Here is a 13,163-nt window from a genome sequence, read left to right on the forward strand (position 1 = left end):
GAAAACATTCAAATATTCTTGTAAAATTTAAGAGCACTATTTGTACAAATAGGCAGTTATAACTTTCAGAGACTATGGAATTCATTGTGGAGAGACAAACCCTTAGCAGTTAAAAAAGAGAGGATTGAACCTGGAAATCATCATTGTATTTTGTTATTATATGTTTTCTCAAACAATGGATACTAAAAGTTCAATTACATTTTGTAAGGAAACATGAACTTTTTTTAAATGCAGAAAACATGTCCTTATACTTGAAAACGTTGAGAACCACCAATCTAGCTTATAGTTGTAGTTCACTAACTGGGCTCCATCTCTCCATCTCTCACTAAAACACATTCCCTAAGACAGAAGGACCATGACAATTTTCACTAATGTCTGCCAGTCAATTGTGAGGTCTATTGCAGGAATCTGTGAGTTACTAATGGCTAAAGTACTAAGTTTGCAAATGATTTACTTAAAAAAAATCAGAGAATGATTCAAGATGGCAGATTGGTAATACACATCTACCACTTACTGCCCACTAAATCTCATAAAAATACGTGTAAATAGATACTGATAGTAAAATACAATTTAATAGTATTGGAAACCAGAGAGACCTAGTATCAGAAGAAATAGACTTGTATTAAGTTCTGAAAGATACTACCAGAGAACAAGTGTTTGGAGGAACAAAACTAAATGAGAGAAAAACTCAGGGGCCCCTGGGAGACTCAGTCAGTTGAGCTTCTGACTCTTGGTTTCTGGTTGTGATCTCAGGGTGTTGTGGGATCAAGCCTACATGGGGCTCTGTGCTGTGTGTGGGGTCTTCTTGTGATTCTCTTGTTTTCCCTCCTCCCTACCCCTCTTTCACTCCCCCCTCTCATGTACACTCTTACTCTAAAGTAGATAGATGAAATCTTAAGGAAGGAAGGAAGGAAGGAAGGACAGACCCAACACAAGTGTACAGATGACTGCTGTAGAGGGAAGTTGCATAGAACTACAGGGTTAGAGCTAATGGATATTAAGTAGTAGAAAGGGCTCTGGGGCATTTATCAGTTTGAAAAATTAGGGGACTGCATAAGGAACAGCAAATTAGTAACCTCTCCCTGTTCTGCATGCCCTGAGTGCTGGGCAGCTGTGGATGAACTGACTCATACACTAGGGCTAGAAAAACAGGCCAGTGCCCAAGTAGCCACTGGCCTCTAGGAGGGTCAAAAATCCCATCACACAGATCATCTTTAGATCCTGTCTGACTCATATCCCAACCCTGTCCAAAAGTCAGGTACAACAGAGAGAAACAATTTACACTGATAAGGATCTGAAAATTACATAATCAGAGAAGAGTATACAACCACGAATCACCAAATGTTTGAAGAATAAAGTATAATACCAAGAAATTGAAGCATCATCCTCAACAAACAAAAATCAATAGAATTAAGAGCGCAGAAAAAGATGTTAAGATGTTAAGCTTTATTACAATGTTCTAAGAGTGATAAGAGAAGCTATCATATCCATAATATAGGAAGAATCTTGTGTATTAAGGGAGCATTTACAGATCTCAGAAATTAAAAAATAAAATACTAATTAAAAACTGTTTTCCGTAGATGGCCTGGTGTAACAATTAACAAGGCTGGGAAACAAATTAGTTAGTAGAAAATTAGTGTCAAGGGATTCTTGCATTACTTAGTGGTAAAGTACCATGAAAAAGATAATGAAAGAAAAGTTAGGACACATAGAAGATAAATGCCATCATTCTATCATGCAGCTGGCAGTTGTTCCAGAAGGAGGGAATGGAGAGATGGGGGGGATGGAAATAATAGAAAGGCTACAGAGTAAAAATTTCCAGAGTGCAAGAAAGACAAATACCTTGAAATTGAAAGTGTTCAAATTCTATTACCTCTAGTTTTAAGATTTAACCATTCCTTTTGTTATACTTCAGACTCTTTCTCAGTTTGGTTTTCTTTTTTGTGATCTGTAACTTTTGTTTGTGACCTTCCCTTAGCAGAGACTGTTACTTCCATGGATTGTGGAAATCTCTCTCCAGGGAAGGTTTTGCATTTGCATTTCACCAGCAGGACTAATTTTTATGTTAATTTTGTGTCCTATTAGATGTTCTGCATGAAAATTCATATTCCAAACTGGAATGTGGCACAAGCTTGAGGTTGTACCTTCTTACACAGACTTTAGCCATGGTCTACTGTAGGAAGGTCTAGCTGTAGGAAGAGGAAACTTTCTTGCTGTCTGCCTGGTTGTACAAGTGAAGATCTTCTAGTCTGCCTTGTACCGAGATAGGCCAACTCTTTGAGGTTCTAGCTTTATGTGGGTTTTAATCTCAACTCTAATATGGAGGCCATAAATTTCCATCTCTATTCCACTGTGGATTAAAATTCAAGCCCTTAGCCTGTAAGACTTCTCTCCACATTTGCTATCAAACTCCCCGCCCCCCTCTTTCCCACACATACACTGAAGCTTACATTCTTTGGGCTCCAATTCTCTACTATTATCTATACAATGGAAGACAATGAAGCGATTAAAATAATGAGATACTTTACATGTGTCAATAAAAGATCTTTAAGATGCATATTGATACACAAATAAGCTATTTTGCAACATGAGGGTTTCTCTGTTTTGTGAGCTTGGCTATATATTTTATTTTATTTTATTTTTTTTAAGATTTTTTATTTATTTATTTATTTGACAGAGAGAAATCACAAGTAGGCAGAGAGGCAGGCAGAGAAAGAGGAGGAAGCAGGCTCCCTGCTGAGCAGAAAGCCCGATGCGGGGCTCGAACCCAAGACCTGGGATCATGACCTGAGCCGAAGGCAGTGGCCCAACCCACTGAGCCACCCAGGCGCCCCTTGGCTATATATTTTATTCAGCATTTCAAGGTGTGTGTAACGAAAGGGGTTCACTATTACCCTTAATCTGTTGTATTGTAAGAACTTAAAGTTCCCAATACACAAATATATAATAATGGCATTCATTCATTTGGCAATCTATTAAAATTTCTTTAGTGGAAAAGAAAGGGATAAAGATACACCTATTGTCTTACCAACACTATAGATAATAGTGCAACTGATATATTGCCATGGACATTTGCTGAGCGTGTAAATACTCTTTTGGCAGCAGAAAGATATTCCACCTACTGCACTTGTGTGCAAGAGAACACAGTTCCTGACAGATACATTTTGGCACACCAAATATGCCAAATAGAAGAGCTGGTAGAATTAACCACACCAAATTCATCTAAAAAGCAAAGATTGAGTTAGTACTAGAAGTGATCTAAGTAAAATAGAAAACAACTTAGGAAATATTTTTATATTCTAGGTACCCATATATTTTTGAAGTAAGAGAGAGTGTGTGTGTGTGTGTGTGTGCGCGTGCGCGTGCACGTGCACATTTGTGTAACTAGTATCAGGAGAAATGTTTTTAATTTTTCACACTCTTAATTGTATGCGGAAGGACTAAAAGTTTTAAAACAAGGAGGGAGGGGTGCCTGGGTGGCTCAGTGGGTTAAATCCTCTGCCTTCGGCTCATGTATGATCTCAGGGTCCTGGAATTGAGCCCCGCATTGGGCTCTCTGCTCAGCAGGGAGCCTGCTTCCTCCTCTGTCTCTCTGCCTGCCTGTCTGCCTACTCGTGATCTCTCTCTGTCAAATAAATAAATAAAATCTTAAAAAATAAAATAAAATAAGGAGGAGGGCACCTGGGTGGCTCAGTGGGTTAAGCCTCTTCTTTTGGCTGGGGTCATGATCTCAGGGTCCTGGGATCAAGGCTGGCATAGGGCGCTCTGCTCAGTGGGGAGCCTGCTTCCCCCTCTCTCTGTGCCTACTTGTGATCCCTCTCTCTCTCTGTCAAATAAATAAATAAAATCTTTTTTAAAAAAATGAGAAGAATTTAAGGTTACAGGAGAGTATTATCCTTCAGCTGAAACTTTAATTATAGTAATAGTGATAATGTAATCACATTGGTTACTTACGGATCACTGTATATAATCTCATTATCACTAACCATGGGAAGTCACTATTATCCTGATTTTACAGATGAGGAAACTAAAGTCTAGAGAAGTTAAGTAACTTACCCAAGGTCACACAGCTCATAGGTGGTAGAGGCAAAATTCCAACCCTACTTTGATTCCACAGAATAATTATCCCATAAGGCCTCTCATAAAAGTTTTATATTTGTTAACTATGTTCCTTTTTGTGCAAAACAAAATTGTTTTGTTTATAAATAATAAAACAGATATGTCTCATAATCCACTACTCATCAGAGATGACTCTTAAATTTTTGGTGCATTTTAATTGTCTTTTTTCATTTTCCCATTTACGTAAATTGAAATTTGAGGTATTGATAACAGAAAAAGCAACTGTGAGGGTTTCTATGATTCCACAATTCCTCTCCATCCCAAGAATTAGATTTTTATCTGAAGAAGGTAATTTATCCTGACTTATCCTGACTTTTTATTGGTGGATTGAAATCATGCCTGGGGAGAAGAGCGTTTACTGCAGTTGCTTGGAAGATGTCTGCAACCTTCTCCCTTCTCTCAGGACTTCTGGGGCATGCCTTGGCTGCCTCTCTGACGTCTGTTTCTGATAAGTGATTTTCAGTCTCTAACAGCTCTGGGGAATTTTGTCGGCAGAGACCTGGTGAGATCATTTTGCTTTCCGCTGAGTTTCCTTTCTCTGTTTTTTTGGACTGTTCTGATGAGCATGACCCTAGAGCATTCCGTAATACCTCTGTTCCCGTAGGAATTATTGGCCTACTCCCTGGTTTTATCTCTGTCTGCACAAAAGCTCCATGTCGCTGGAAAGGAAAACAAAGTTGACATTAACCAGGGCACACAAGTTGCTGGGAGATGCAGCTGTGAACTTATGTGCTAGCTCAAGTTCTGGTGAGGCAGGCAATTCTCTTCCTGCCTCCTCATTGGCCAACACCTAAGTCTAAACTGAAGGCAGCAGCAAGATAATTATCAGTGAGACTTTTACATCAATGGTAAAGTAGGGTGAGCCAGAAAATAAAAGGGCAAAACAGAAAGTCAAAGAGGCAGCATCTTGTTTCCCGTTCCCAACATTTCTATCAGTTGAATTGTATAAGAGTGCTCATATCGAATTTCATTTCCGGCTCTGGGTTTTGCTGTGGATACACTAGCAACTACAGTTCATAGACCTCAGCATTTGTGATTGCACCCCAAATGTCAGGTAGTTTCAACAAAAGACTTAAGGTAAATACGAAAACAAACATTGGCAGTTGGGAAAAAAATCCGGCAACCGTTACATTAATGTCTGACTTTGTATCAAATCTCAGATGCATTCCCCTGCCACGCCCACACGAGCATTGCCAATGGTTTATCAAACTGCTCTGATATTACCTTAAGTGAATGATTGTAATAATTGAAACCACACTCCAAAGACTGTGATCCAAAATTATGACATCATTCCTTAATTTTAACTGTAATATGTTGCTGAGCTTTTTATCCCCCTAACAACCACGTTAGTTTGTTGAAATAGACTTTTAGAAAGACATTCATGACTTGGAAAAGCTTAATGTTCTACCATAAACCTGTTCCATCCTAAAGTATTAAATAATTGATTCGGAATACACTCACCTTTCCCCGGATGGGCTCGTTGGGAGTTTTCCTAGCATCATATTGATGTAAAAAAGAGATGTGTTCTATAAAATTCTTTTGAAGTTCTGCTGATGCATCAGGAGAGGCAAGTGGAACTGAGGAAAAAAAAATTTTGTCAAGTCAGGACAAAAATTAGATTTGTATATGGAAATATAATCAATATTCATAATCACACTTTTTAAAAAATGCTAATAAAACTAAATTTTTTAAAGTATGGATAAATATAATGGATGCAACATTCTTTCTCCATGAAAAGAAACAAATGAAAACAACTGAAATAGCCCCATATGAGGCATTACTAGTACTTTCTAAAACTAATATTAGTGCAATAATGGCTTTAAAATTCTGTTAGAAATGTCTCTTGCAAAGAAACCAACCAAAATTGTAGGAAAGGTGTAAATACAATTCATTTGTCAACTCATTTTTTACTACACGAAAGGCTATGTGAACTTTATGCATATGTTGCTCCCCACTAGCACTAACAGAATGACCTGGAAGACTCCAGGGCTCTTGCAGTTGTAGTAGAACATGTGATTCTTTCCATTTCCCATTGACAGACGTTCTGAAAATTTGTAAGACTGTAAAACCCTTTAAAAATCACTTTTAAATAGTCTTTTAAGCTAGGTGATGGGTATATAGGGATTCATTCTATTGGTCTCCTCTGTTCCATATTTTTAATAACTTCTAAAACTCACTTTATTTTTACTTTTAGCATGCAAGTTTATATAAGGATCGGAACAACTCCCTGTTTAGTGAGGTAAAATTACATCAAGGAAAAATTTTAAATTTCTCCCTTTTATAAAAAAGTCACATATAGGAAGTTATGTATACCTACCATATCTCTGGAATAACATTCAAGAGATTGATAAAGTGACTGCTGCAGGGGGAGAGAATTAGGTCACTAGAGGACAGAGGTGGGTTCACTTTCATTGTATATTCTTTTGTGCCATTTGAATTTTATACCATATGCATGTGTTAACTATTAAAAAATGAAATTTAATTTTTAAAAAATCTTGCCTTTAAAGTTAGGAAGAATATATAAGAAGGAGAAGTATGTGGAGAAATATGTTAGTAAACTCATACTACTAAGCATTCACAAATTCAATTTAATATTCAGACATTGATATAAACTAATTTTACTAGCAGGAATGATGAGTCTTTAAGTATTTATATATTACATGATTTGAAATGGCAATCTTTTCCCTGCTGGCAGGGAAAAAAAATGTTAACTGATGATATTTTCTTGATTTCTAGTTGAGATCAGTTGCTCAAAACTCATTTTCTACATAATCATTACCTTTTTTTTTTTTTTTTTTTAGGATTTGCTAGTGTACAAAAGAACAGCAGGTGCCAAAGATTTACTAAAAATGTATGGGAACTATGACATTGAGAAAAGTCTATCCATACTTACACATTATTTTTTCTACCATTTGGGAAAAGACTACTGGGTTTTGGGTGACTGTCATGGTCATTCATGGGGAGATGTTTTTAAATCTTCTCTTGACACCCAATCCCCACATTGCCTTGGGAAGGTCATTGCTTGCCTCAGGTGGAAGAAACTGGCAGCAACTTGCTAGCCATCTGTTGTCAACTGAGTAAGTTTGGAACAGCACAGAAGTCCCTTTAGAGTAAGGAGCTGATGAAAACAAAGGGGCATGCTGCCCCTTTGGGTATGTGCTCTGCTACCATTCCTCCAGCAACCATCAGTGCTGGTGGACTGAAAACATCAAGAGATTGCCTTTTCTTGGGTTGCCTGTTTTTAGGAATTTAAAGTGGGAGGGAGGGATGGTGTTCTAAGTAGAGGATGACCTAGTACAGTGACAGCAAATGGAAATGGTCAAGGTTGGTTTTATAGGATCTGACACTCTCTAGCCTGACCATCATTTTCTTTCCTTTAAATTCACTGGGAGGCACACAAGCCAGACCCTGGTCTTTACATTTTGCCTCTACAGGGCTGTTGATTCCCCTTGGGGAACATGACCTAAGATAATCTAGACAGACACTGTAAAGAAAGACAACAAAATTAAAAACATATACTGTGTGAGACTGAATAATTAGAACCGATACTCAAAGAATTTAAAATAAGCACCAAAAAACCCTCAAAGACACAGAAAGTATTAATATGAAGTAAGAAGACAGTCCTACAATTATAGTGAAACAGTATTTTAAAAAAGCTTATGGAAAGAAATATTTTTCATTTGTAATATTAAATCTGGGTTATTAATATAAATCATAAGTAACTATAAATAACTCTATATACAAAGGCCCCCTTTGAACCTTAAAAATCTTATATCAAAACATATTACTTTCAAAAGATTACCTGGACTTCCTGCAGACTTGATGTAACAATAGGATCCAGAAGACAATGGAATAATATCTTCCAAGTATAAAAGGTAAATAAACAACTAAGAATTCTATACCCAACTCTACCTTTACCCATTAGAGTGAAGGCAATTTAAAGACATTTCAGACAAAAGTAAAGTGAAGCGTTAGCTACTCCTAAACTCTCTTGGGAAGAACAATTTAACAACATGTGATAGTCCATTACATTGGTGACTCTATTTTATTTGTCTTCCACTATTCACATCCCTGTACAGTCCCCTCCTTGTGAATGTGGGCTGGCTTTGAGATTAGCTTTAACCAATAAGATATAGCAGAAGTAATACTGCCAGTTCCAGGAATAAACCTTGAGAAAGCCTTTCAGCTTCTGTTTCTGAAATTTTGGGAGCCCTGAACTGCTGTAAGAAGTTCAGCTACCCTCATACAGAGGGACCACATGTAGAAAGAAGGGCCTGGCCATTGAAGCCTCCTTGCTGAGCCCAGTCCTCAGATGACCTTCCTAGTGAATGCAGTCACCCAAGTGTCCACCACTAAGACCAGCCAAAGAACTGCCCAGCTGAGCCCAGCCCAGATTACAAAATCATGAGCAAATAAAGTGATGGTTGTTTTTGAAGCAACGGAATCTTGGGGTGACTTGTTATGCAATTAAGAAACATACTTCGGAAACAAATCAATTAAAATGAATTATCTTTTAAATAGTGATCTAGGGACATGTGGGTGGCTCAGTCGGTTAAGTGTCTGCCTTCTGCTTGGATCATGATCCTGGGCTCCTGGGATCAAGCCTTGTGTTGGGCTCCCTGCTCATGGGGAGCCTGCTTTTCCCTCCCTTCCCCATTAGTGCTCTTTCTCACTATCTCTTTCTCTCTCTCTCACTCCCTCTCTCTCTCAAATAAATAGAATCTAAATACATACATACATACATACATATACACATACATACATAGTGATCTAGAACCTCCCAGAGTCTCAAAAATAATAACTTAAAAAAAAACCCATGTCTTTATGGGAACGAATAAAGGAAAAGAATACAAATCTGAGCTATTAGAGAATTTCTTTACCCCAACATATCTGTTAAAATTAGACAATACTACCAACATTAATTTATGCGAATATATGAGATTTTTAAAGAAGCCCACAATAGTGAAGAACATTTAAGTAGGAAAACATCAAAGAAGATATTCAATTTCTTAGTGGTTATTCTACTTCAGAATTCAAGTTGAACCCAAAGTAATTACTTAAAAGAAGCCTTGTTTTATGAGGATTACAAAACATAAGGCAAAGTCCATGAAGAATGTTTGAAATCCACTCTCTGTTTCTTGGAAACTTGATCTAATTAAAATAGAAATTTTCTAAACAAGGATACGCCAAACAAGTTGGTGTCTAGTCATCTATATTTTACCAACAAAGCCAGAATTTATTCAAACACACAACTTGATCTTTATTGGTGGGAACTCAGCAACTTTTACTTTGGGAAATTTTCTTAACTTTTTGAGTGTTAGTCTACTTAAAAAACATTCATCTGTAATATTTTTCTATCAGAAACTCCATTCTTCTAGGTAGTATTTATTTTGATCTTATATATAAGTATTAGTAATATAAAAATAATGGTACAGATTTTCAAAATACAGTGAAAAAACATGAGCATAATTCTAGCAAGAAATCATTATGATACTACACCTTGGTGCAAAAGAAACAACACTAAAGCCTACTTCAGAAAATTTTTTTCATGATAATAATCTGATATTGTAATTCAAGAAAACATTAAGATATCAAGTCATTGATAAAAACTGCAACTTTTATTTAAGTAGGACTTTCCTCACAAATTAGATCAGCCTTTCCAATTTATAAAGTTTTAGGATATAAAACCCACAGTGAACACTTATTCTTATAGCAACTCAGGATATGATGGAGCCCAGTCATTTGTTGAAGTGACCGTGGATGGCAGCCAGGAAATTGTGTGGTGGTACAAGAATAAAGGGCACTTTCATTATCAGCACAAAATGACATTGCTGAAATGCCAAAGACCAGGCGTAATTAAGTGGGCTGATGGAACAGAATGACCAGGAGATGACTTTTAATTGGTATGATGCATGTTTACATCCACAGTTTTGAAGTCTGTATGTATATGCAGATATATATACATATATGTAAAATCTGGAATATACAAACTAGTATATATATACATATTTTTTAAATGTTATGCTCAAATATTTCCTTTAAAAACCCTTTTCAGGGGCGCCTGGGTGGCTCAGTGGGTTAAAGCCTCTGCCTTCGGCTCGGGTCATGATTCCCAGGGTCCTGGGATTGAGCCCCGCATTGGGCTCTCTGCTCCGCAAGGAGACTGCTTCCCCCTCCTCTATGCCTGCCTCTCTGCCTACTTGTGATCTCTGTCAAATAAATAAATAAAATCTTTAAAAAAAAAAGAATTCTTTAAAAAAAAAATAAAATAAAATAAAAACCCTTTTCACTAGTATCCAAACACCATCCAAAATATGAATATATTGCAGACCTATATTGTGTTGTGTATGTTTGTTTAATTACATTATGTTTTTAATCTGTTGGATAGACCTGGGCATCGTTCTAGGACCTGGGATATAATAATGAATGTGGCAATGAGAAACACCAATAAAAGAGAGACAGAGGAGGAGGAGGGGGAGGTGTGGGTAAAGGGAGAAGGAGGGTGAGGAAGGAAAAAGTGAGACTTCCACACTTGGTTTCCAAAGCTAAATTCCAGCTAAAGACCTAGCATAATACAATGTAATTATTAATAATAAAAATAGCTTCCATTTGTTGTCTCCTTTGTACCAAGCACTGTGGTAGGCAACTTTACATATTTTTTATTTCTCCTCACAGTCCTGCAAAGTAGGGAGTATTATTTGCACTTCTTGAATTGAGGAAATAAAATGATGAAATTTAAGTAATGAGCCTAGGGATCAAACCACTTTAAGTGCTAAGACAGTATTACATTCTACAGGGAGGGAGTATTGATGGTGAGAAGGTGACCATGATTTCCAGTTAAACATGACAAATTCAACATGTGCATTTCCCCCACGGCCTCCCAAAACATGGGTACAATGATGGTAAATACCTTAAAAAGCTTAAATCCTTAGGAAAATAGAGAACTAAATGAGAGCAAAGATACTAACAAATTTGGAAACCGGAAAGCAGTTGGTTAAATGGCAATGAACTTGAGTAGACCACAAAAAAACCTGGAAGCTAAGTGCTTATGGGGATGGCGTGGGGTCCCAGGAGGGCTCAAAAAATGGAGGCTTCTGACAGATCTGGGACAGGGAACATGGAACAAGGTGAAGAGCCAACAGAGGATTATTGGAGAAATTCCCAGATCTTTTGTTCCCCACTCCAGACGGAGCTTTGGAGTATTCCACTCTGGGAAAATAGACTGGCTCAATAGAGCAGACCTATAGGCATTGATGTTGAGGGTGTGGAGTGGGCAGTCTCTTAGGAAATGGCTGGGCCTTGCCTGGTCATCCTAGAACAAAGCCCAGCCCTCTGTTCTCATCTTCTACTGTGTCCCATACTGAACTAGAGTAGAAACAACCACTCCTTATGAGAAAGAACTGGGATCTGACTGGTTACTTAACCAAAAAAGTTAAAGAATCATAGAATATTATATATTCTAAACTTAGATACGTTATTCTAACCAGTTCAGTCTTCAAATTTTTATTGGAATGCCAATGCATTTCCTTTGTGGAAATATCCACTGATTAGATTGTATTGTGTGTTTCTTGTGGGAACCACACTCCTAATGTATCCTTTCTAGTTTGTTTCTTTAAAACAGAATGAAAACTTAAAGACACATCTGAAATGAAATGACTGAAGAATCCAAGATTTAAAAAACTCACTCCAGCTCCTCTTTTATAATGATTTTGTCCACACCTAATTAGCACTTTTAAAAGTCAGTGACTTTTGGGGGCACCTGGGTGGCTCAGTCAGTTAAGTGTCCAATTCTTGATTTTGGCTCAGGTCATGATCTCACAGTGGTGAGATCAAGCCCTACATCTACTTGTCCCTCTTCCTCTGCTCCTCCCCCTGCTTGTGTTCTGTCTCCCCACCACAAGAGATAAATGAAGTCTTTTTTAAAAAAAGTTAGTCACCTTTGGCAAGCCTTTCCAAAGTATTCAACTTTGACTGTATTGTAGAAACTCTCTTAGTACTCAGATTTTAATTTATAAGAATAAGTAGATTATGGAAATATAGTAACAAGTACACAGGCATGAATCATTTTGGAAATAGCCATGACTTTCAGAGAACATTCTCTGCCTCCTTGACCTGAGTTAAATACCCTTTTTTTTTCTAATTAAATTTTTTAATTTTTTATAAACATATAATGTATTTTTATCCCCAGCTGTACAGGTCTGTGAATCACCAGGTTTACACACTTCACAGCACTCACCATAGCATATACCCTCCCCAATGTCCATGACCCCACCCCCCCTTTTCCGACCCCCCTCCCCCCAGCAGCCCTCAGTTTGTTTTATGAGATTAAGAGTCACTTATGATTTGTCTCCCTCACAATCCCATCTTCTTTCATTTATTCTTTTTCTATCCCCCAAAATCCACCATATTGCATCTCCACTTCCTCATATCAGGGAGATCATATGATAGTTGTCTTTCTCCGATTGACTTATTTTGCTAAGCATAATACCCTCTTAGTTCCATCCATGTTGTTGCAAATGGCAAGATTTCATTTCTTTTGATGACTGCATAGTATTCCATTGTATATATATACCACCTCTTCTTTATCCATTCATCTGTTGATGGACATCTGGGTTCTTTCCATATTTTAGCTATTGTGGACATTGCTGCTATAACATTCGGGTGCACGTGCTCCTTCAGATCACTATGTTTGTATATTTAGGGTAAATACCCAGTAGTGCAATTGCTCGGTCATAGGGTAGCTCTATTTTCAACTTTTTGAGGAACCTCCATGCTGTTTTCCAGAGTGGTTGCACCAGCTTGCATTCCCACCAACAGTGTAGGAGGGTTCCCCTTTCTCCACATCCTCGCCAGCATCTGTCATTTCCTGACTTGTTAATTTTAGCCATTCTGACTGGTGTGAGGTGATATCTCATGGTGGTTTTGATTTGTATTTCCCTGATGCCGAGTGATATGGAGCACTTTCTCATGTGTCTGTTGGCCATCTGGATGTCTTCTTTGCAGAAATGTCTGTTCATGTCCTCTGCCCATTTCTTGATTGGATT

At 37.6% G+C, this 13,163-nt stretch overlaps 1 protein-coding gene across 1 annotated transcript in view; it reads right to left on the reverse strand.

The window, feature by feature from the left end:
* Nucleotides 1–4,254: 4,254 nt before the first annotated feature.
* The window catches only part of C9H2orf73 (chromosome 9 C2orf73 homolog), a 29,317-nt gene continuing 20,408 nt past the window's right edge, over nucleotides 4,255–13,163 (reverse strand). The window contains exons 4-5 of the mRNA XM_047745772.1: nucleotides 5,581–5,696; nucleotides 4,255–4,778 (exon numbers count right to left, since the gene is read on the reverse strand). Coding sequence (XP_047601728.1) covers nucleotides 4,413–4,778; nucleotides 5,581–5,696 — 482 coding nt within the window. The 3' untranslated portion in view covers nucleotides 4,255–4,412. The remainder of the gene's footprint in view (nucleotides 4,779–5,580; nucleotides 5,697–13,163) is intronic.

This window comes from Lutra lutra, chromosome 9 (genome assembly GCF_902655055.1).
Source record: "Lutra lutra chromosome 9, mLutLut1.2, whole genome shotgun sequence".
Classification (NCBI taxonomy): Eukaryota; Metazoa; Chordata; class Mammalia; order Carnivora; family Mustelidae; genus Lutra; species Lutra lutra.